Below are 26,018 nucleotides of genomic sequence, written 5' to 3' on the forward strand. Positions count from 1 at the left end.
GATGTGGTAAACCTAGACTTTAGTAAGGCATTTGATATGGTCTTGCATGATATTCTTATCAATAAAGTAGGCAAATACAACTTAGATGGGTTTACTATAAGATGGGTGCATAACTGGCTGGATAACTGAACTCAGAGTAGTTATTAATGGTTCACAATCCTGCTGGAATGGTATAACAAGTGGGGTTCTGCAGGGGTCTGTTTTGGGATCGGCTCTGTTCAATATCTTCATCAATGATTTATATATGGCATAGAAAGTACGCTTAAGTTTGCAGAGGATACCAAGCTGGGAGGGGTTGTGACTGCTCTGCAGGATAGGGTCATAATTCAAAGTGATCTAGACAAATTAAAGAAGTGGTCTGAGGTAAACAGGATGAAGTTTACTAAAGACAAATGCAAAGTGCTCCACTTAGGAAGGAACAATCAGTTTCACATATACAGAATGGGAAGTGACTGTCTAGGAAGGAGTACGGCACTACTAGGGGTTATAGTGGACCACAAGCTGGATCTAGGGGTTATAGTGGACCACAAGCTGAATATGAGTCAGAAGTGTAATGCTGTTGCAAAAAAAGCAAACAGGATTCTGGGATGCATTAACAGGTGTGTTGTGAGCAAGACACAAGAAGTCATTCTTCCACTCTACTCTGCACTGGTTAGGCCTCAGTTGGAGTATTGTGTCCAGTTCTGGGCACCGCATTTCAAGAAAGATGGAGAAGTTGGAGAGGGTCCAGAGAAGAGCAACGAGAATGATTAAAGGTCTAGAGAACATGACCTATGAAGGAAGGCTCAAAGAACTGCGTTTGTTTAGTTTAGAAAAGAGAAGACTGGGAGGGTGGGGGAGAAGACATGATAGCCATTTTCAGGTATCTAAAAGGGTGTCATAAGGAGGAGGGAGAAAACTTGTTCTATCCTCAGAGGCCAAGATGAACAAGCAGCAATGGGCTTAAATGGCAATAAGGGAGGTTTAGGTTGGACACTAGGAAAAAGTTCCTAACTGTCAGGGTGGTCAAACACTGGAATAAGTTGCCCAGGGAGGTTGTGGAATCCTCATCTCTGGAGATATTTGAGTAGGTTAGATAAATGTCTATCAGGGATGGTCTAGAGACTCTAGACAGTATTTGTGCCTGCCATGGGGGGCAGGGGACTGGACTAGACCTCTCAAGGTCCCTTCTAGTCCTAGTACTCTATGATAATGGATAAAGAAGTTTTCCTGTGTCATTTTTGAAATACTTGATCCTAAAGTTGGCAACTGTATACCTTTTCCTCTGCTGCCCACCTTTGGTCTTCACCCTGATTATATTCTTCTTACAACTTTCCATATTTGGAACATTGTAAAAATGTTAATCCTCAACATTCCCTCAGAGGCTGGTATGTTTTACAGATGAGGGACAAAAAAAGCCAGGTCTGACATTGTCAAAGTTTTCCTCTATGTCTAGTGGCCTTAGTATGGTGGCAGGAATCAAGAATTTTCTTCCTGAGGTCTAATCCTTGCTCTTACTTAATTGCTTTGAGACAGTCACCTTATGTACTACACTAATCATACAAACTTGCACCAAGCAATTTGCTCATAACTGGCAAAGGGAAATTTTACCCATCAATGCTTGAAGCCTACCTAGAGTAAATTTAGAGACCTACTTTTATAGTTAGATTCTGAGAGTAACCTCAGCATAACAAAATCACAGCCAACATTTAAATAACACACACCCCCACCCTCTTTCCACTTGAACAACAAAAAACTAGTATGATTCAGTCAACACTAATCTGGGCTCATCCCATTGCTGAGAATAATAATGCCTAAACATTAAGGTCAGATACACATTAATAGATACTGGACAGATACCTCATATTTTGGTCTCCCTTTTGTTATATCACATACATCCACCATCCAGGTTAAATCACTCAGATGAATGGATTTAGCCAACCGAAAATCTTCCCCTTATACTCAATCTGATGGCAGTCTTTGCCAAAGATGACTGTAGTATGATGTTCAACTCCAGAATTTCAGACAATGTTCTAGGCATCTGTGGGCAGAACCCTATTGATTCTGGTGAGAAGTTAGCAAATTGGAATAACTTGATTATTCTGGACCCAACCAATGGCATCTATTTGATACTGCACCCCCTGCTCCTACCTACACCTAGCTTAATATGCTATTCTCATTGGATATGCAGATGAACCTACATAAAGCAATAAAGTATTTTCTATTTCAAAATGGCAAATGTTTGTGCCAAGAGTGCAGAACTGCACTGGGGAAGTTGCTGGTAGCACACAAGTCCCTGGCTTTATCATCCAGCATAGACTCAGTCAGCAGGTCAGACCTCCAGAGCACACCATGTGATGTTTTCAGGAATCTCAGAAGTTGCTGTAGGGAGAATGTGATGTGATATATGGAAAGAGGGAGACACTGTTTTACATAGAAAACAGGGGCATGGAAGGCAGCATAGAAGATGTTGTTGAAAGGATATGAAGACATGGTTAGGAGGGAAGCTTGGGCTGAACAAAGTGGGGTAGAAGTGCAGGAGCTGCGGGGTAGGACCTTGTAGGTGAGAAATCTGCCCTAGATGCAGAAAGCCAGGGAAGAGCTGTGTAGGGGATCTAATTTAGTGAGTGAGGGAAGACAACTTTAGCAAGGGGAGAGGGAGCAAGGCCAGAGAGGCAACATTTATAGGAATCACAGGGAGATAGGACCAAGGCACGGCATGGGACCAGGGTTTAGTGCTGTTGGAAGACAGATTCAATAGCAGTCTGAAGGTAGGAAAATAAGAGGCAACATGGAAGTTGCAAGCTTGGGTAATAGAGGGCTCAGGAACAGAAACAGGAGAGGATCAAGACAGCAGGAACTGACTAATCAATCTCTCCCACCCTGAATCTTATTGGACCAGGGGAGTGAAATGGTGAATTCTCAGGCTTTAATATCCCCAGGTGGATAGTGCTCTAGGGAAGGGCAGGGCAGTCCAACCCAAACATTTAGTTCATGGCAAGTTGAGATGTAAATCTTTGCTGCATTAGCTTGTTAAACTGTACACATGCACCCTGCTAACACACATTAACAGTTCGTTAATGACCTTTGATCTAGTCTGACTCCTTTGCAAGCACATGAACTTTGTCCTGAAGACTTGTGATGCAGCACATATGGTCAATACCACAATATTTTCCAGAATCAGGTTCCCTCCCCTCCGCCACCATCAGAAAAAGCCTGATTTCTATTCCTGGGGTGGGGAAAATGGTAGGAAGGAGAATTTTAAAGAGATCCAGCTTACAGTGCCTATTCAGTGCTGCAGATAGAAGACTTGAGCAATTCCTGCTGCTGCCTATGCAGCCAGCACCTTAACTTGCTCCAAGTAGAGATAACTGTCACCCTACACAAGCAATAACTATATGACCCTCAAGTATGCTTCTCAGGTGTACTATACAGGAAGAGTTGAAACTCCTTAACCTGTTTTATCTGTATTATATTGTCCTGGGCAAAAATAAAAGTGCTGGGCTGAAGAGATCTTGGTTTTGAAACTTCATGTGTTGTGACATTTACCAACTATACAAACCAATATGTTGTGGTCAAATTTGGGTCCAACTCAGACAACTTCCATTTAGGAAAGGAAGTGGATAGTCATCAAGCCAAACTACCCAAGTGATTGGAGGATGAAAGTTCAGCCATTGGGGAAAGTTTAGTTGCACCACCTCTATATAGAAGATGTTTCCTGAGAAGAGAAACAGGCCTGTTTAGTGGTAACTGCACACCTAAGCATAACTGCTAGTCAGTAACAGTTTATATTATGCCTAATGTAGTAAAGCAATTCTGTTTAAGCAGCTTTTCTGAAGTGCACACTTCCACAGCACTACTTACAGCCTTGTACAGGTGCTTGTGCATAACACTGTCTCATACATGAAATCTGAGCTCACTGAGAGTTTGAAAGCATTTGAATTCTCAGGTAACAACATTGTTTATTGTACTAATGACTACAAGCAAAATTGCAGCTAACAAGACTCTTATTATACTCAAAGTCAGGCTTATATTTAAGGATGCTGGCTTTCTGTATAGAACAGTTTTCTTATCCTCAGCAGGGAACACATTAGGTCCCCTAGAGTGCAGGATGAGGATTCCCAGAAATGAAGCATTGGATTATTTTTCTCTGATTTCACCTATTGGCTTTTTAACGGAGTTCAACCTTCCGCATTAAAATATTAAGTCTTTGTAAGTGTCTAAAGAGAGAAAGGCTTTTACAATATTGAGTGTTTTCTGCAGGTGAGATTTCACATTTGAGATTTCCTCCTCTCAAGTTACTGAAGAAAAGGGATTAGCTGCTCTTTTATTCAATGCTAAGATCAAGCCTGTGAAAAGAGTTCCCTAAGATTTTTCATACTTCTGGGTACGGAAGTCTATAAAGTTAATCTCTAAACACCACATCAGGCTTACAAGTACAATGTTGAGGTAAAAGTGCCAATTCAGCTCATTTTACCTTCCACATTTTCCCTTTTGAACTTTTGACACAACTGTGATTAAATAGGACTCAGTTTAACTATTTCAGAATGGTGTTTCCTGTGCTTCACAGTTTCCATCAACTTCTCCAGTTTTGAAGTGTGACTGATGTAGTTTCAGAGTTTGTGAAAGCATATCTACCGGTACTGGTAGAATCTACCACAAAGCCATGATAAATATAATGGCTTAGACATCCAGAAAGAATTTAATAACCCAAAGCTATTGAGGAGGATAAGTCAAGTGGACTGGAAAATGTACTACTGAATAGGTGCACTTTTTATTATACAGAAGACCAGACTTGGGACTGCCCAAGTTCTGACCCCATGCACTTACAAAAATGGTTGTAAGTGCAGAAGGGGCTGAAATCCCAACTTGCATCCTCAGCCCGCATTTACGATGGCGCACAGCACCTATTGTAAATGAGGGTTCGAGTTATGACACTCCCAACTTGCGATGCTTCCCCCAGAACCAATCATGTCGCAAGTTGGGGGCCTCCTATACTTCAAGCCATAACTTGAGAAGCTATATAAAAAAGCAACTATATATTAAAGAGCTTTTTCATTTAACATTCCTTGGGAAAAAAGCAGAATTAGGGATGTAAGCGACTAGTTGACTGATAAGCATATGGTGATTGGCTACTCAACCAGTAACTTCCCTGCCCCCTTCCTTGCTGCCTTTATCAGAGGCGCAGCAGGGGATCAGGGAGCAGGAGCTTGAAAGCCAGCTCCCCCCAGCACTGTCTGTGGAGGGGAGGCAAAGGGGCAAGGGCGCAGCAGAGAACTGGCAGCGCATCTGCCTTTGAAATGTAGCAAGAGCATTGCTCTTACTACATTCCAAAAGCAGAAGCTCCACAGGGAGCACAGGGCCAGCAGGGGACTCAAGCAGTCCCCTGCTGGCCCTGTGCTCCCTGTGGCTACTTCTAGACCGCATCCCTTTGTCGGCAGAGGGATGCAAATAAAGCACTTCGAAAGTGCAAATGACTCCAGGATTTAAATATCCCGGGCTTCATGTGCATACTCATGTTCCGGCACACTGCCAATCACACGTCATTTCCTGTACTCATTTTTTGAGTACAGGATCTGTCGAAAAAGCTCCCCGTTGTCAGCAGAACCATGGCTTCATAGCCACTTTCACTTTCAAAATGGCATGTGATCGGCACAGCGCCAGAACATGAGTATGCAAATGAAGCCTGGGATATTTAAATCCTGGGCTCATTTGCACTTCTGAAGTGCTTTATTTGCAACCCTCTGCCGACAGAGGGATACGGTCTGGAGGTAGCATGTGGGCTTTGCTTTCGAAATGTAGCAAGAGCCCTGTGGGGCTCTTCTACATCTAGAAGGCAGAGGTGCCCTTATCGGTTAATCAAGTATTTGATGGAAATTCCATTGACTATTCAATTAGTTGATTAAATATTCCTAAGCAGAATCATTGCAGTTTCTGCTATTTTAAGTAGTGCCAGAATAGTAGTATTTCCCACAAGTACAGCTGTTTGATACAGCTGAATAGATCTGCTTTCAAGCAAGAGTGCAGTCTGAAAGCTCTGTTTTATGTGCCTGTTTCCTCACTCACGATGTTCACTTTACAGCCAGTTAACCTGAGGAATGGGCTATACATGCCTCTTCACCAGAGCTGCATAAAGATGCATCTTATTGAAAGGGGTGAACCCTTTCAACATCCACTTGTCAGAAAAGAGCAGCATCAGATCATCTAACCATGCAGCTACTTATTGAACCCAGAGATCCATGCTCTAGTTATACAAAAGCATGCCAGATTCCCCATGAAGATGTATCCTGCTAAGACAGTGCAATGAGGCAGAATCTATGGCATATAACAATGCCACCAAGCAAGAGATCCAAACCAAGCCTACAAAAAGTCTCTGGCCAATGAGCAGCAGCAAGGTCAACCTTTCATTCACCTATTAAAACAATAGTCATAGGTCACCATGATCCAATGGATTAGGGAAAATTGCCACAATTTCCAGTAGCTGTTACTCCTCTACATAGGACACACTGAATTGTAAGAGATGTAGCCGTGTTAGTCTGATCTTGCTGGAACAAAAGAAAGGACTATGCGCACTTTAAAGACTAACAAGCTGGTTTATTAGGTGATGAGCTTGCCAGACCCACAAGCTCATCACCTAATAAACCATCTTGTTAGTCTTTAAAGTGCTGCATAATCTTCTCTTTTGTTCCTATGTAGAGGATGAGTTTGCACGTTTTCTGCAGAAAACAAGTTATTTGATGAAAGCTGGTATGCTAGCTCTGATTAAGTAATAACCTTAGTCTAATAGCTGAAACCAGAAGTAACAGCTTTTTACATCAGTCTAACCGGCACAGTAAGGACTGCTGGCTATGGCTCATGTTAGCTCTTGCGTGGTCCCACTCTTACTTCAGGGATTTACTTTTTTCATTTAATTTCCCCAACTACGATCAAAAACGTCAACTAAATACTTACTGGGGTCCCCTCACCATTTACAAACTGTAACCCAATGAACAGTCAAACTGCCCCCTCAAACCCTACCACTAACACTGGAGTTTCATCCTGCCTGTGCAGTTTTCTTCTCTGAACCCCAGCCCTTCACAGGTAAGCTGAACTAAATGGCTTCTCCCAGCTGTAGCCAGCCTCCTTATCATAACTATTATCCTAAAGTAGATGCAGTGTAAAGAAATTAGTCTGGAAGAGACATGGTTACAAGCTTGTCAGCAACAGTGGATACACAGGTATATAGACAGTATGCAACAATTTTTTAAAAATGAAGCATCAGCCAGAATTCACAAATTCTATAGAAGTTTTAGAGAACTGTGATGCTTTGGGGAAACGCAAGTTGGCTTTGTGGGATATCATCTCAGCAACATCAGAATGTACTACTTAGATGCAAAATGCCAGCCTTATAAGATCAGTTTGGAATTACAGTCCAAATGCATTCTTTCTGGGTCACACAACAAATATTCTGCAAACTGAATGCTGAGTCAGGGAGTGACTAACCACAATCCAGTTCAATCCATTTAAAATGGTTACATTTGGCTGCAAAAAAGTCTTAAGGAGTGCCTACTAAGAGCTGTTGCTTAGTCAACTCACATGATTGATCATGTATAAACAATACCAATTGAAAACTAATTTAGATTTTCTATATTTTTGAAATACACCGAATACAAAGTGCAGTGTGCTCACTATTTTGATTAGATATTTGCCTTGTAAAAGCAATAGTGATTACACCACTGTTTGAGGTGAATTGAAAAAAAACACACTGAAGTTGAACTTGCAAGAATAGAATTATGTCCAAAAACTATATTAAAAACAATATATAAAACTTTAAAGCCGACAAGTCCTACTTCTTCAGCCAATCATTAAGAAACAAGTTTACATTTACAGGACACTACTACCTGCTTACTTACAGTATCACCTGAAAGACTTGACATTCACATGGCACTCAATTGGTGCTGCTTTTAGTTACACTGTGTAATGTGTTGGATTTACCATTGTTAGTGCATCAGTGGTCTTTCCCATTCCAATCCATTGTGTCAGCTATAATTCCCCTCTGTGTTGCTCTGCTCCATTTTGGTGGCTTACAGTCAAATGGAATTTACTAATATCATATTCTCTAATACACCAATAGCAGAATTCTGCTAAGAGACACTTCCTTAGAAGCACAAGGCAAGTAGGAAGAGTACAGCCATGAATCCATGATTATCTTTGCTTAGGTCAAGGACAGGTTTGTGTACTTGGAACAATTTTCTTTCAAAAAAGGAAACATTTTGGCATGTGCACTAGATAGTGACTTACAGGCCAACTCCTACAGAGTTCTTAGTATCTGCATCTTCAAATTCAATGAGAATTCCAGATCTCCAGCATCTCAGAATAGGCTTTGTTATGATGAGACAATACTAGGAGCCTGATTTTTCAAGATGCAATTAGCTTAGTTGTAAAAGTTAGCCTTGGGTATGTCCAACCCAGGATTTAAGCACTTAAGGAAATAATTTACATAATAATGAAAAGCTGAACACTGATTTAGAAGAGATGATTAAATTGAAATTAGGCAAACTGTTGCCCTTGAATATGGTCTAATTCCTTTCAAGGCTTAAGAAAGTGAATGAACTAGCCAAAATGTGTGTTTTATAGTGTATCTGTCCATTTGTCCAAGAATGCCTCCTAAACTGTAAGAGCTAGGACCACGAGATTTGGTATGTGGCTTCCTCTTACCCTAACTAAGCTCAGGTTTTGGTTGTGCCTGGAAAATGGGAAGGGCTGGGAACAGGACTGTTTGACAACATGGAAAGGGAAGGGCACAGAAGAGGGATGGAATACTGAGAGTGGCTACTGGGGGCAGCTGCAGCACAAAGAGTAGCTAGTAGGGCTGGGGATCTACCATCTTGCCTGCCTCCAGACCAGGTAAGGAGCCCCATTCCCTCAAACATGGAGTCTGCCCACTCTCCAGGGAGAGCCTGCAGGATTGTAGGGAGACCCACTGGAGGGAGCATCTCCCAGAGCCTACCCCCTCCCCAGACAGCTAGCAAGGGGAACTGGTGGAAAGAGCAGCCCTTGAAGCCTTGACCAACCCAGACAGCCTGCAGGCCACAAGAGGGGCTGTTTGAGGGCAAGGCCAGGTCACAGAGCGCCAACCCTCCCTCCCCAATAGGCTGCAGGACAGGATAGCCACTTTCCCAAGCAAGGCTCCATCTCCCCCTAGAGCAGCTGCAAGCCAGGGGCTGCCTCTACCAGACAGGCTGCAGGCCAGGGTTTTCCTGCAGAGCCCTAATCTCCATTAGGGATGTTAAATATCAACTAATCAAATAGTCGATGCATTTTGCATTGACTATTTGATTAGTCAATAAAGTGCCTCTGCCTTTAACGGGTAGCAACAACCCTAGGGCTGTTGATACACTTCAAAGGTGAAAGTGCTGCATGGAGCCCGGGGTCAACCCCAATGATCCTGGACTATGCAGCACTGCTGCTTTAAAATGCTACATGCAGCCTGATGCCAGGCTCCCCCCAGCATTTCAAAGTGGCAGCGACACACGGAGCCCGGGGTCAGCAGGGGAATCCCCAGCTGATCCCAGGCTCCATGCAGCACTGTTGCTTTGAAGTACTCCTTTCTGTTATTCCCCCCCCCCCCGCTTGCTGATTCTGAGGGGCAAAAAAGGGAGGGAGGGGAGAAATCAACTAGCCTGTTGCTTATCAGATAGTTGACTAGTCCTTCACATCCCTAATTTCCACCTGACAAATCTCAGAGGGGTAGCTGTGTTACTCTGTCCTTTCATCTGAAGTGGGTTGTACCCACAAACACTCATGACACCCTCTACATTTTTTTTGTTAGTCTCTAAGGTGCTGCAGGACATGTTTAAGTTTCTCTACCTGATACGTGCATAGACCTGGATCCCCCCCATTACAGGAGGTGCCACCCTCTGGGGAATCACTGCCATGGCCCCCTGAGAGAAGCTGTCACTGGAGCAGTGCCATTGTCACTACCATGGGCAAACCTGGTAACCCCCCCACCATCTCCCAGCCTCCTGTCCTGAGCCCACTGCCCTGAATCATGCACCCCCCTGCCTTGATTTCTGAACCCTCACCTCCTTCCCCCTGCCCTAAGCCTCCCCCAACCCTCTTCCCTAAGCTTCTCCTTACCTCTGAATCACTCTAGCCTTCATTTTCAAAAAATACAATTGAAATAAAGCATGTACATAGTCCAAAATTATTACCTCAGTTAAAACCCAAGCAATGCCAGGTACATCTGCTAATTATACATAAAAGTCAGGTAAGAGTTGGATTTAGAGGGTTTGTCCAGAGATCACTTAGTTCAGAGAAATTGCTTCCTTTACAATTTAGTTTTATTTTCCTTCAAATAAAGCTGTTTGCAATATCAAGTCAAGTTTTGATAAAGCTGAGTAGAGCTGCAAATTTCTTCTGGCATTCTTAAAAAGCCAAAGTCATGGGATTTGTGGTACTGATAAAAATGAGAAGTGGGACACAGGGACTGGCAGAAGGAGAGGGCAGGAAAGGCCAGGAGATTGAGAGCAAGCTTGCCCTCACACTCATTCTTGGGACAGGCAGCTTCTATTCCATGAGGCTGGGCCTGGCTCACTACTCTGGGCACTGTGACTTGCACAAGTGGTTGCAGCACCACCCAAAGTTGACTTGGCCAGGGGATGGTCAAGTAGAATGCAGTTCTCTTCTCCTTTAGGGGAAGTATTCATATGAACACAATCATTAAGACCTTCATTAATTTGTGTAAACCAAAGCAAAGTATTAAAACTCAATATAGCAATGGAATACAAAGCAGGGGCATTGAACATATGTGATTCAATTAAAGCATTGGAATTTCTGGATATGTTATGTATACGATGCTGAATGTAGAGACAACATTCTAATAGTCTGATTTATAATGCAGGCATTTATTTAGATTTTTTCTAATTAAGACCTTACATGCTCAAACAACTCAGAAATGAATGGATGGGCATATTTTTCTGCTTCCCATTATAGTGAAAAAACAAGGAATTACAATTTCATAAGTCTTTTCCCCTCCCAAGTTAGTATCCTTTAACACGTTTACAGTTCTGCACTTGCCTTTTCTAAGAATGGCCGTACTAGGTCAGACCAAAGGTATCCCGTCTGACAGTGGCCAATGCCAGATCCCCCAGAGGGAGTGAACAGAACAGGTAATCAAGTGATCCCTCCCCAGTCATCCATTGGGAGCCTCTGACAAACAGAGGCTAGGAATATCATTCCTACCCACCCTGACTAAAATTCATGGGGGTTAGGTCCATCAATACTTATCTAGTTTTTTGAACTTTTCAGTGTTGTTTCTAGCAAATCTAGGAAACTGTTGTGAATACAGTTTTATTGTAGTAAAAACCTGTAGACAGGAAATTAAAGGAAGTCACATACAATTTCAAAAAAACAGGTACCAATATGTTCCTCCGATGTTAACCAGTGTTTTTGAAAAGCTCATGAAGGGGAAAAAAACAGCATTACAACTGTTTCTGCTTTCTCTTGCCTCACCCTCTCCTTCCCCCCGCCCTCCCCATTAAAAGGAGGAACTTTAGAATTAAAGCCAACATTTTTACAGAATGGAACATTTTTGTACAAGAAACTACAACAGGAAGCACAGCTGAGCTCTTTATTCTCCACAATACAATGTGATTATCTTGGGAAAATAGCTTACTGAAGGCTAGACAACACTACATGTTCACTGCTTAGACAAAGACTCACTAACATTACAATACTATATTTCATACAGCAGCACATCAAATATTGTTCAAGCTATTGGCATATCACTTATGTAATCCTCCTGGCATCAAATCTTCTTACTCAAGTCATTTGCAAAAATAGAATACTACAAGCTGGAGGACCACTGTATCATAAGTTTAGACTATCAGATTTTCAATAGGTTTATTTTTGTCAAAAGACCCTGCACATTTTAAAAGCATAGATTATCCACTGTAAGTGCTTAAGTCACTTGACAATGGGACCTATGCCCTTTTAAATATTCTACCTCAAATCAAGTGGTACTATTCAACAGGAGTCTGAACACCAATGCTTATGAAAAAAATTGTGAGCCATTGGTTAAGCCTTCACAAATTCAAAGCTGAAGTGCTCACCTAACTGTATACATCATATTAGCACAGCCATTAGAGACATGTGTTTCAAGTACCCTCTACTTTCCTTTCTGGATTTCAGAGGGAAAGATTTAAGTGCAGCAAGAATATCACAAATATTAAACTCCACCACTTATTTACCTCCAATTTCATGGTCAGAACAATTGACATGTTAGAAGTGGAAAGCTAATAGACAAGATGGCTAGGAGTTCTGTCTAGTCACAAAAACATGAATGAGAACTGAACTAAAGCTGTTAACTGAAGAATGTTCGCAGAAGTGGGGGGGGGGGGTTAAGTTTATAGATGGAGGAATTTATTCTGCTTCAAGAAACACTGAAGTTAATATCAGCAAGTGGAGTTAGTAATACATAATGGCTACATCTAGACTGGCATGATTCTCTGCAAATGCTTTTAACTGAAAAGTTTCAGTTAAAAGCAGTTGCGGAAAAGAGCGTCTAGATTGACATGGACACTTTTGCGCAAAAGCACTTTTTGCGGAAAAGCGTCCGTGCCAATCTAGATGCGGTTTTGTGCAAGAAAGCCCCGATCGCCATTCCCGATCGCCATTTTTGCCATCGGGGATTTTTTGTGCAAAGCAGTTTTCAGCTGTCTACACCGGCTCTCTTGCGCAAATACATTTGCGCAAGAGGGCTTTTTCCGCCTGAACGGGAGCAACATAGTATTTGCGGAAGAACACTGACAATCTTACATTAGATCGTCAGTGTTCTTGCACAAACTCAAGCGGCCAGTGTAGACAGCTGGCAAGTTTTTCCTGCAAAAAGCGGCTGCTTTTGTGGAAAAACTTGCCAGTCTAGACGCAGCCAATGGGTTTTAAGTACCGGAAATGTAAGCTTGCTAGAAATAACTTGATCCTTTCCATTGAAACCAGCTAAAAAGTTGACGGATGAATTAAGTCAGAGCGTTTTAAAATGAGGATAGACTGAATTCAAACTTGTGCAGAATCAAGTAGTGAGATCAAACACTGCCAAACAAGCCTTCAAAGCTCCCAGATAAAGTGTAGTTTGAGGGTAATTTTAACTGTGGATTCCATGCTCCAAGAGTGGCGTACTGTAGATAAGCTGTAAAAAACACACCCCCAAAAAACCTACTCTATCAGGCCTGGTATTCTGGCCAGCAGCAAGGTATTTTATGCTTTAGATTCTGTATAAATTTAAGCTTTCATTTCAAGTTAGTTTCTAATCATTGTTTGTGAACATAGTTTACATGCATCAACACTTGGAAGGTTGACATTTTATCTTCCTGTGACAAGGGTCTGGCAGCTCCAGTGCCACCACTGCCACTAAGTAAAATTAAGAGAAATGGCTAATTTCACTTCCACAAATAACTACATGGGCATCAGTGAAGCAATCAAGAAAAGCTTCAAGCAGCAACCTGGAGTTATTCACAAGAGAGGATCTCTCCTGCACCCCAGGAAAGAGTGGGGAGGAGTAAAGTATCGCAGGTTTATTCCTCCACTTCCCTAACAGCAGGCAGGAGATTATGGAGGGGAGAGACCAGACAAGGTTTCCTTTGCTATCAGCAGCTACAAGGGGTAAAGCACAACATGACACATTCTAGTCATTTACTACATAGAAATAGTTAGGAGAAACTGAGCCCCGGAACAGTCATGATAACACCCTAATAAAAATCTCAGCATTCTTCCTTAGTTCCCCTACCTAAACTGGCAGATGGCTGGGGTTAGGAGCATTTTTCCATCTATGTGCACCAACAGTGGAAACACATGCAGCTTGCTGTGGGTGCCCTCCTAAACCAGATGGGTGGCATTTGACTCTCAGTTCACAGCTAACTCTGGTTAGGAGAACACTATCCCCACATCTTGCTGGTGGGATCCTTTCCACCCCTCCTGTAAATAAGTTTAGACATCCAGCTAATAAGTTTTAGTTTTGCCCACAATACTGATTTAGTGCAAAGGCCACTTTCCATCAACTTCATCAGAGCCCAGATTACACCACAAGTGTTGGCTAGTTAATCCAAGTTGACTGTTATAAGTGAGGAGCATTATTCAACATGTCAATAATCACAAGATACTAAATATCAAAGAGTTTGGATGCAAAATATTTCAGCTTGATTTAAGACTGAATTACAGGAGCAGTTGAATTACACATTTAGAGCAGAGGTCAGCAACCTTTCAGAGGTGGAGTGCTGAGATTTGACTTACTTGCCTCTATGTACAGGCCCAAGTGCCGGTGACACTTTTTAAAGTCAATAATAGTCCTACTTACAGCAGCTTCATTAATAAATAAAGATCCAGATTTTACCTTTTAGTGCAGGGGTTGGCAACCTTTCTGAAGTGGCATAACAAGATTTAACTTATTCACGGATCTGTGTGCTGGGGGAAGAAGGGGAAGGGAGGCAAGGGCAAACTGGGTATGGCGACCTTATTTACTGAACCAGCTGCAGCTAGGGAGAATAATTTAAATTAAACCAAACAGATTAACCGTTTTAACTCATGTTAGTTTATCATACTTCATTTTCAATACAGGCAGTCCCCGAGTTACGCGGATCCGACTTACGTCGGATCTGCAGTTACGAACGGGGCCGTTCCTCTCCCTGGTCTCCAGCAGACCAGAGAGAGGAAGCAAAGCGGCGGAACACGTGGGCAGCGGACAGGGATGTCCGCTGCCCACGCGCTCCGCAGCTTGGCTCTGCTTTGCCCTCCCCCCCCCCGTCCCCCTGGTCTGCAGACCAGGGGTCGGGGGGGGGGGGGGGGCGCGCAAAGCAGAGCCAAGCCGCGGAGCACGCGGGCAGCGGACAGCCCAGATGCGTCTGGGCTGTCCGCGTGTTCCGCCGCTTTGCTCCCCGTCCCCCTGGTCTGCAGACCAGGGGGACGGGGAGCAAAGCAGAGCAAAGCCACGGAGCCCGAGGGCAGCAGGACAGCCACGGCGCGTCTGGGCTGTCCCGCTGCCCCCGTGCCCTGTGGCTTTGCTCCGGACACCTGTGGTACAGCAGCTGGGGCGCTGCCAGTTGGTCCCGTAGCGCCGCTCTGGGCGCTACTGGACCAACCGGGCAGCACCCCAGCTATTCTGCCCCAGGCGTCCTGATTCAGCCACTGCTGGTCAGATTCAGCAGCGGCTGAATCAGGATGCCTGGGGCAGAGCAGCTTGGGTGCTGCTGGGTTGGTCCAGTAGCGCCGAGGAGCGGCGGCGCTACTGGACCAACCCAGCAGCACCCCAGATGCTCTGCCCCAGGCGTCCCCAAGTCAGCCGCTGCTGAAACTGACCAGTGGCTGACTACAGGAAGCCCCTGCCCCGGGCTTCCTGGAATCAGCCACTGATCAGTTTCAGCAGCGGCTGAATCTGGACGCCAGTTCCGACTTACAGACAGATTCAACTTAAGAACAAACCTACAGTCCCTATCTTGTACGTAACCCGGGGACTGCCTGTAAAGTAAAATATTATCTCTAACACAAAAGGTCTCAATGTTTTCTTTATTTAATTGCAGGGGAGGGTAACTTTTTCTGGGTTTGGGGTCACTTCCAACTGATGTTTCTGTGGGTACCACAGAAGTGAGAAGCAAAAAACCCCTCCAAAAACCCCCAATGCCCACTCATGGGGCCCCAACTGAGACTCCTCCCTTCTGGTTCCCCAGCGTCATGGAGTGAGGGGAAGGAAAGGAGGGGATTGAGGTCCAGGACTTCTCTGGGGTTCTAGAGTTAGTGGATTTTATGGACCTCCTTAGACTTGGGCATAGGGACAAAAACAAAGGGTACAGTGTGCAAAACAGGGCTGCCAGGAAGTAGGATAGGCATGGGGTGCAGGATCTGGGAAGGAGGTAGGGTGCAGAAGGAGAAGTTGTGAGTGTGACGTAGTGGGGGTACCTTGCTGGCTACAGCACAGCCCAGCAGGGCAGGGGATGGGTCACTATGCAAAAAGGGTCTCAACCTGTCCGACCAGCTACCCCCCAGGGAGAGGAACAAAGGAAGGTGGAATGCTGCCCCTGGCTGGGGGGCAGGGCTGGAGGAGAGTTGGTTAGTTTCTGTCTGGGAAGCAGGGGAGAAGGAACTGGGGAGGGGGCTGGGATTGTAGGGCCCAGCCACCCCCCCCCATCTCTAGGGGGGGCACTGAGGCCTCTTAGCCCCAGTTCCTGTAACCAGATGACATCTGTGCTGTATCCGGGAGAAGCAATAAACTCCCTCTATTCTACTGGCTGGCGGAGTCTGTTCGTGCCATTACGGGGGGGTGCAGGAGATGGAAAAACCCCAACGCGCCGTCACAGTGAGGTCTAGGTTGGGAGTAGGGTGCAGAAACAGGTTGGAAGTAGGGTGTCTGGACAGGTGGAGAGAACAGCAGCAAGGGAGGGTGCAGCATGTGGCCAGGAGAGAGGGTTCAGGAACAAGGGAGTTTCGGAGCAAGCTAGGGGTGCCAGATCTTTGGGGGGGGGGGAAGAAAGGGGGAGTGAGAAAATTGGGATAGGAGGGTCTGAGCATGAGGAGGGACCTTACCTGGCTTTGTGCCCCCTTGCAGCTATGGCCACAGCCACGCTGTCCCAGCCACTCCAGAAAGAGATCCTTCTGCCAGGGCCCATGTGATCCAGGTCCAGCCCCGTTGCTGCTGTTGACACAGTCCAGGACCACCCTAGAGTTCCTGCTGCAACTGTGGTCTGGGGCTGGCCCCGGGGGCACTGCTGCCACTCAGTCTCAGGTCTGTCCCAGACCATGTAGTGGCACTCTGGGGCCGGCACTGGACCGCATGGGGTAGTGGTTCCTCCAATGTTGCCTCCTCCCACTGCAACCTAACCTGCTGCAGGGAGGAGGCAGCGCTCTCTAGCAGCTGTGTGGGTGAGGAGGGGCAGCACTGAACTCCCTCCTGCATGATGCTGAAAAGTCAGCTTGCATGCCATATGGTTGCCAGCCTCTGTATTAGAGCAAGTAAAAATCTGATGTGCTGTCTTGTAGTGTTAATGTGGGTGCTCATCTTATAAATTGCCACTAAATGGTTTTGACTAAATGGTCTTAGTCAAAAGCAAAACGCCAGTTGCAGTTCTATCTGCAGAATTTTATTTATCCAACTCAACAGTCGCTCCCTCCCTTCCAAATGTTAACTTCTTCACGTAGCATACAGATTGGCACCACTATTACACAGCTACCATACTCTCCTCAGAATAGCTGTTAAAAGAAGTTTCCATGCTTCTATCGGCCGACCTCTATGACACCAATATATTCAATCACAACCATCGCCCTGGCAAGCAGATACCTGTACTCAGGCAGATAAGCCTGAAGCCTGCCTGAGCGCCACTCAATAGCCTGACAAACTATTGACACCCAGACATGTACAAAACAAAATTGCTGTTAAAAACACAAGCAGTTTGTGCTTACATCTTCCTTCAAGTGAAACACTCATTTCTCACTGAAGAGACAAGGTAGGCAAGATATATTTGGATCAATTTCTGTGGTTAAGACAAACATTTGAGTTACACACAGCTGAAGAAGAGCTTAGATAAGCACAAAAGCATGTCTCTTTCACTAATAGAAGCTAGCCCAATAGAAGATAGGATCTCACATCTCGCATATCCTGGGACCAACAGGACTGTAACAACACTGCAAACTTACCACTAACACAAATAAGACCCCTTTCTGCAGTTAAGCCCTATAAAGGCCATCATTAAACTCCGCCTCCCCCCCAGTACCGTAGGCCGGAATTACGCTTGATCCAAGCCCCACTCCGGATTGGCACAGGACGGTGGAGCGGGAGGGAAAGAGGTTCGCGCTTCCCCCGTAAGAGGTGTGTTTACACGACCAGGCGGAGTTGAAACACCTGGTGCGAACGGTCTGAGGCGCCAATGCAGCCTGCATCGCTCCTGGCCGGGCCAGCCCCTCCGCACCCTGGTGCCAGGGACCCCAGACCCGTCCCGCAGGGCAGGGAACCGCAGCCCCGCACGGGGGCACTTCAGCCCGAGGGGGCGGGGGGGGGGGAGCAGAGAAGCCGTTACCGCGCCCACGCGGCGGGGGCGCAACCGTGGAGCCAGGCTGGGGGGGGGGTTCACGTTCGCTGCGCCCCTCACCTTGACCCTGATCTCGTAGGTGGTGAAGCGGCCTCGGCCGACCCCCACGGTCTGCGGGTTGCTCACGTCGATCTCGAGGAAGTTGCTGGGCGGCCCGTAGGCGTCGTTCAGGTTCTGTGGTTTGCTCATGAGCCGCCGGGTGTCCGCGATGGTCTCGGCCATTTCCCTGCCCGCCCGCGCCGGGTCCCCCTCCCCAGGCAGCCGGGCACGCGCGCACCCACCGCGGAAACGTCGCGAGCCAACCCCGCCCCTCTCGCCCTCTTATGCTCCAGCAAACAGCTGACGCCCCAGCTACGCGCTGCTACCCAGCCGCCGCCCGGCACAAGCGGATGCGCCTCCCACGCCCCTCATCCGCTCAGGGAATCCCGGGACTTGTAGTACTTCCGCTGCCGCCGCACTCGCTCAGAGCGAGCACGGACAGGGATAAGAAAACTACAACTCCCATAGTGCACCGGGAGGGGGGGGGCACAACAAGCAGGACTCTGCTATAAAATATCTTCTTGGGCCCGCCCGCAATTGTAGGGAAAAGCTACAGGAGCAGGGGGAATAGGCCCAGATCAGCTCCTGGGGCCCACTGCCCTATATTATTTTATGGATAGTGCCAGGAACTTCAGTAGCCTTAAGATTGAGTTCACAGTCTCTGCATTTATAGAGGAAGGGAAGGCCGCAGGCTCCTCAATCACTTTTCCTCCTTTCCCATTGATAGGTAGGGTTGCCAGGCATCAGGTTTTGACCCAGAATACCCAGTGGAAAAGGGACCTTGGAGGCTCCAGTCAGCTGACCTATCTGCTAAAAGTTTGATTGTAGCAGCTGGCTCTACCTGAAGTAGCTGGCATATCCTGCCAGTTCAGAGATGCAGGGGGACTCCACATGCAGCTCTACTATGTCCCACCTGCTGCCCTGAATGTTGCCTCTGCAACTCCCATTGGCTGGTAACCACATCTAATGGGAACTAAGAGGCTAGCCCCTGCAGATGGGGGCAGCATACAGAAACTCCTGGGAACTTGTGAACAGAGGAGCCATTGGGACATGCCTACCATTTCTCAAGAGCTGTCTGAGGGAAGCACCCCTTGGAGCCCACACTCTGAACCCCTTCCCATGTCTGAACACTCTGTCCCAGTCTGGAGTTCACTCTTGCATCCTGAACCCCTAATTTCTGGCCCAGCCCCAGAACCCACACCCTCAGCTAATGCCCTCCCTTCCACACTACAACCCCCTATCCTAGTTCAGTGAAAATGAGTGAGGTGGGGGAGAGTAAATGATGGGGGGAGGGAATGGCTTGAGCAGGGTGGGCCTCAGAGAGGAGGTGTGGCAAAAAGTGGGTCAAGAGTGCTTGTTTTTCTGCTTTCAGAAAGTTTGCAACCCTAATTGTAAGGCTCATGGGAGTCTTTGCAGTCAAGTTGGATCACACAGCATTGGGCGTGATTTCGGTGGAGGTAATGACTATAAAGTGGAGTGTCAAGGTGGAAGAGTTAGCATCTTTTTGTATGATATATGTCATACCTGAATGAAACTTTATTCACATAATGCACAGTCAACCCATGGAACTTGTTGCCAAGGCATGTTGTGGAGGCCAAAACCACAACATGTTCCAAAAAAAGTTAGATAAGTTCCTGTAGGATAAGTCCACCAATGGCTATTAGCCAAGATGGTCTGGGATGCGTTCTATGTCCTGGGTGTCCCTCTGACTGCCAAAAGCTGGGAATGGATGACAAAGGATCACTCAATGATTACCTGTTCTGTTCATTCCCTCTGAAGCACCCTGCATTGGCCACAATCAGAACACAGGATACTGGGCTACATAGACCATTAGTCTGACCCAGTATGGCCATTCTTATGTTCTTAAATCTGGCTTTCAGGATTTCTACTAGGTGGTTATACGTATTTCTTCCATATGATTTATTGCAACTATCAAAAATCTTCAGGCAGTTAGAAAAATATTTGAATTCTCACATACATGAAAAGTGCCATAAATACAGTTAAAATAACAATCCCGCCTATACTCAAGCCAATGGTATGGAACTTCCCCCGTCTTGCCTGGATCTGGCCCCTGAGGCTCAGGTGAGCCCACCGCGGAGATGGAGCACACAAAATCTAATAGCCTGGGTCTCCCTAGGTTCTAGTGTGCAAGGGTAATGTGGGGAGTATTTTTCTCCTTAATCAGGAGTCATATTTTTCGTTGTTGCTTTGTTTTGGGGGGAGGGGAGTTGTGTTTTTTTCTTCTCTTTTTTTTCTTCTCATGACCCCCAACTGATTTTTCTGTGGATCAGCAGCTCTGAGCCTAAAAAGGTTCCTTCGCTCAAGCGATCTGCCCAGGCCCAGAGCAACAGAGTGAGGGTATGTCTACACTGCCACCCTAGTTCGAACTAGGGTGGCTAATGTAGGCATTTGAAGTTGCAAATGAAGCCTGGGATTTAAATATCCCGGGCTTCACTTGCATCTTGCCGGGCGCCGCCATTTTTAAATGCCCGTTAGTGCGGACTCCGTGCCCACGGCTACACGCGGCATGAAGTAGGTAGTTTGAATTAGGCTCTCTAATTCAAACTACCGGTACACCTCGTTCCACAAACTAGGGTGGCAGTGTAGACATACCCTGATTGCAATATGTTGGCTAGCCTTTGAAGGATATATGCAACGTTAGCAAGGATGCTCCTCATATCTTTGTCATCATGAAACACATGAAATTCCTCCCTACCATCCAAGTCAGAATAATCCCTTTCAAGCCCTCTTCCCAGCAAAGCAATGATGGCACTGTACCCTGAAAGAAATCAAGATAATGTTCTGGCAAACCAGAACAGAAGCAACATCCAATGTCAAGGACTCCTACCATTAGCAATGTGCATTAGGGTATATCTATCCTGCAATGTAAGCCCAGAGTTAGAAGGACCTAAATCAGCTGATCCTGGGTTAGAGAACCCAGGGCTTGAGTGTTGACATTAATTGTTAACCTCGGGATAAGAAATTTCTAACTTGGGCTTGAATCTGGGACTCCAGCATCCACACAGCAGCAGGTCTGCTGATGGGCGCGGGGAGGAGGGGCAAAGGGGTTAACTGCCCCAGGGCCTGGTGCTTCAAAAGGGCCCGGGATTTCAGCTGCTATTTCTGCTACTGCAGCAGTGGCAGTGCTTGAACTCCCAGGCCCTTTAAATCACCACCAGAGTGCCATCTGGTATGCTCTAGGCATTGCTGAGGGTGAAGCAGGAGGCCCACCGTAGTCTGGGCAGTGCTCTGCCTGGCTGCATCTAGACTGGCATGATTTTGTGCAAAAGCAACTGCGAGTATTTGCGCAAGAACACTGACTTTGTAATGTACAAAATCAGTGGTTCTTGCGCAAATACTCTGACGCTCCCGCTCAGGGATAAGCCCTCTTGCGCAAGTATTCTTGCGCAAGAGGGCCAGTGTAGACAGCAACGTTAATTTCTTGTGCAAGGAAGCCTGATGGCTAAAATGGCCATTGGAGCTTTCTTGCGCAAGAGAGCGTCTACACTGGCACGGACGCTTTTGCGCAAAAGCAAATCTTTTGCGCAAAGGCACTTGCCAGGATAGACGCTCTCTTGCGCAAATACTTTTAACGGAAAAACTTTTCTGTTAAAAGTATTTGCGCAAAATCATGCCAGTCTAGACGCAGCCCCTTTGACTGGTTCTGGTTCTTCTGCTGCTGCTGCATTCTCTGCTGTTTTGTGCTTCTACTGCTCCATACCCAAGTCTGCCAGCTCTTTGCCTTTTATACAATTTCTGGCCTTGACTGACTGGCTGCTTTCTCAGTACCAGGTATTAGAATAGATCCTTCTAATGGGGTGACACCCGCTTAGTTAATCAGCATTATGTGTTATCTGAGCTGAACCTACCTGAGATCCTCCGTGTGTCTCCTCCCTTCAGGTATTTTGGCATGAACTCATCCTTACCCTGTTGAAATTTATTTCACCCCGGTCTCCCATCTGCTTTTTGTCAGTTAAGTCCAAATCCTCCATTTTGATTTTTTTAATGTAAAATCATTGCCATTGCCATTTTAGATGTCTACCCATACCTACTCAAAACTTTTACTATTTGTTACTTATCAAAAGCTTTAGATCTTTAACTAAGTACATTTTTATCTAGATTTAAACACTATGATCCTGTCATCACTTTTGTTTCGACAATTGGGGGAGGTGAATTTTGCAATGTTTTCTGCCCCTTTTGCATGCCTTTAGCTGCATGCTATTCTTGGTGCTGCTGATTTTTTTACACAGTATAGAGAAGCTAAAAGCCTCTTGTATTGTCTTTATAATCTTTGAGAAGCCAGAGGTGAACCATTTCTCCCTGAATGGAGCTATGGCAGCGAGGGGCCACTGAATTGGTACACTCAGTCAGACAGTGCAGGGGCAGATGACGATTTTGCGGGGCCCAGGGCAGCACAATTTCATGGGGCCCCCCCTTTGACACGGCGCATGCGCGGGGCTGCTTGAAGCGCGGGGCCTGGGGCGGCCACCCCGCTTGCCCTGCCCTATATCCGCCCCTGAGACAGTGCATCTGCCACTGTTGGAGCTGGATGTTCCCAGTATATGCAAGTCTATACTTTGTGCTTCCACATTATAGACCTGCATGGCCCAATGGAAGAGTGGGAATAGCACCTTTATGAATACACTTGATGCTGGGGTGGGGACTCATTGATTTGGGATAGGGGTTCAGTGCTTGGACAGGGGGCTTGAGTGCCATGCTATGTAGTTATGAATGACATGACCACTTAAACATGGGAGTGGGGATGATTCATAATATGTAAGGAAGTGATTGAAGTGTGGATTGATGTACCTAACTGCTTACTAATTCCTAATTGTTCCCACTCATGTATTTATCTTTATTATTTTAGGTATGCGTTGTATGAAAGTGAAGCAGTGATAGCAATACATTTTCTTGATAGCACAAAAAACTTAATTTATATACAGTACCTGTATTAGAAAAGCACAACTTTCACTCATTCACAGGCAAGCCAACTGTCATCACACCAATACACCAGAAACAACAGAAGCTTAGGAATGGGGAAGTGCATGAACAAGTGGAAACAGAGAAACCACATCCATGACAGAAATCCCCTACCATTGCAAGTCTCCTTGCTCCCCAATCGCCTTTCCCATCTTTCATGATTTTTCAACACTTGGTGCTAGGGGAGAGGGCTAGAATTGTCCACAGGGATGGGGATCAATATAGAGGACTTCAAGGGATTGAGTTGCCTTGCTCACCTGCTCATGGGATCTGACTGAATGAGACACCCAGCTGTGGAGTTTTCCAAGCTGCTTCTGGACTGAATCCCAGGTAATATCCAAGGGACTTAGACTGTGGTGCAGCATGAGCCACCTCTCTTGCAGCCAGAGCAAGTACTCTTGCAGCCATTATTTATATCAGCTGAGCTCTATCTTCCTTCTTTAGCTTCTGTTCCTATTTCAGGAACTGAAAAGCAGTATAGAAAAGAGAAGGCTAAGAGGGGACGTGATAACAGCCTTCAAGTATATATATGGACTGAGCCGTCAATTGATTAATTTAATCTTCTATGATGCCGTAGGTGAGTGATTAAGTCAATTCTTGATTAGCAAATCTAATTTCAGATGTCACATAAAAGTCCACCATTTGTGGGTGTTGTACACTTTTTGTGGATCTAACACTTTTCTTAAACTGTCTGAATACACCGACTCTCAAAGCATTTGAGAGCCTGTACAATAGTCACCAGAACAATTTGTTGTGAGCTATGATTTCCAGGTCACCAGGAGATATGCCGCATGACTTCAGATTGGCCTTTAAGATATCTTTGTAACGTTTATACTGACCACCAATCAATCACTTTCTATGAACAAACTGACCATAGTGGATCTCAAATCACAGTGTTGTTTCAGGCCAATTCCACTAACCAAATACACAGGGAAGGGTTAGAACTTAACTTCATTTACAAGTTTGATTCTTATCAGAGAGGAATGAATAAAGATATTGGCTGGCTCTGCACAGGACCTTCTACATCCTAATGACTTAACCAACCAAACAATGGGTATTTATAGAGGTGCAAATTATTCTTATCAGCCTCTTGTAATTTGAACAATCCAATTCACTATTTTTTTCTCATCCCCCCCCCCCCCGTTCTTTCCCCTCTCCCCACCTCCCCTTATTTTCCCTTATTTATTCTTAGATTTGGACTGTTAATACTCCAGTCATCTGAAGAAGTGAGTTGTACTCAGGAAAGCTCACAACACATTCTACATGTTTTGTTAGTCTTCAACGTGCTGCTAGACTAGTCATTGTTTTTTGAGTTTTTCTAGTTACAGACTAACTCTGCTACTCCTCTGAAATTTTTGACCATAGAAGATCTTCTTCAATATCCACATATCATCCATCTTCATGACATGACCAGTCTAGCAAAACTGTTTGTTCATAAGCATTGCTTCAATGCCCATGACAACAGACAATTAAAGGACCTCCATGTTAGGGATTTTGTTCAAACAATTCACATGGGCAGTCTTCCTGAGACAGCACATATGGAACTGATCAAGTTTCAAAATGTGATGGCGAGATATAGTCCATGATTCTGAGCCATAAAGCAGGATAATCAGGACAACTGCCTGATAAACTGTTACCTTCATATGAAGTTTAGCATCATGGTCATTCTACAAGTGCTTGGTCAATCTTCCGAAGACAGTGCTGGCTTTGACTAGCTGAGCAGATAAATCATTACCAGAGTGTATGCTGGAGGACAGTACGCTTCTAAGGTAGCAAAACTTATCAACAGCCTTAGGGACAGTATCATCATCAGTGATCACTGGAGCACTGGCCTCTTTCTGAACAGACTGGGACAGAACTTCTGTCTTCTTGAGGCTCACAGTGAGTCCAAAGCAGGGAGCAGAAGTAACAAAATGATCAAAAAGCTCCTGTGCATCTTTGACTGATTAAGCCAACAATGCACAATCATCAGCAAAAAGAAGGTCACGGACAGTTGTAGTGAACACTTTGGTGTGAGCCTGAAGTCTTCACAGGCTGAAAATACTATCATCAGTTTGGAACAGAATAGGCACCATATGCCCAATGCACAATCCTTGAAAGCAACTAACAGCATCATTGAAAAGTAGATGCTGAACATGAGAAGAGGGATCTTTCTCCCAATGGTGATAAATAAACAGGTGAGACAGCAGATCAGCTGGTCATCACCAACTTTATAAGTCTCTGATGGAATCGTGTCACTGCCAGGTGCCTTTCCAGATTTCATTTGCTTGACAGCTTTTTGTGTCTCATCAAGAGTGGGCGGAATAATCAGCTGTGAATCATTAGCCCACTGAGGAATCTCTTCAAGAACACTTCTGTCAAAAGTTGTTGTCTGGTTTAATACATTGCGAAAATGTTCAGCCCAATGGTCAAGGATTTTAGCACTGCCTGTAATTAGACTGCTGCCATCAAAGGTGCACTGATGTAGAGCTAGCAATGCATGGCCCATGTGTCTTCAGCTCAGCGATGGCTGAGTGTCTTCAGCTCATCACAGAATGCTTTAAAATCATGTCCATCAGCAGCATCTTGAAGTTTGACTGCTTTACATTTCCATTAGTCCTCTTTCATTTGCCATAAATTGACTTATGCCTTCTGCTTAACTCGAATGTATGCTGATTTCCTGGAGGCACTCTCTTTATTGTTGATCCAGGCAAGGTGTGTCACATGCGTCAAGGGAGGTGGTGGAATCTCCCTCTCTGGAGATATTTAAGAACAGGTTAGATAGACATCTGTCAGGGATGGTGTAGATGGAGCTTGGTCCTGCCTTGAGGGTGGGGGGCTGGACTCGATGACCTCTTGAGGTCCCTTCCAGTCCTATGATTCTATGATTCTATGATTAGGAAAAACATCCTTACTGTCAGGGGATATGTCTACACTACCACCCTAGTTCGAACTACGGTGGTTAATGTAGGCAACCGAAGTTGCAAATGA

The 26,018-nt window shown here is 45.4% G+C and overlaps 1 protein-coding gene and 1 long non-coding RNA gene across 2 annotated transcripts in view; one reads left to right on the forward strand and one right to left on the reverse strand.

The window, feature by feature from the left end:
- The window catches only part of SNX3 (sorting nexin 3), a 28,894-nt gene extending 10,490 nt beyond the window's left edge, over positions 1-18,404 (reverse strand). Inside the window, exon 1 of the mRNA XM_006123176.4 lies at positions 18,090-18,404. Within this exon, the coding sequence (XP_006123238.2) occupies positions 18,090-18,251 (162 nt within the window). The 5' untranslated portion in view covers positions 18,252-18,404. The remainder of the gene's footprint in view (positions 1-18,089) is intronic.
- Positions 18,405-18,432: 28 nt separating this feature from the next.
- LOC142827850 (uncharacterized) lies at positions 18,433-26,018 on the forward strand. Its single transcript, XR_012902621.2, has 3 exons — positions 18,433-23,378; positions 23,511-23,625; positions 24,241-26,018. It is a non-coding gene; the product is annotated as an uncharacterized LOC142827850 (long non-coding RNA).

Source organism: Pelodiscus sinensis, chromosome 3 (assembly GCF_052426305.1).
Source record: "Pelodiscus sinensis isolate ZL-2025 chromosome 3, ASM5242630v1, whole genome shotgun sequence".
Classification (NCBI taxonomy): Eukaryota; Metazoa; Chordata; order Testudines; family Trionychidae; genus Pelodiscus; species Pelodiscus sinensis.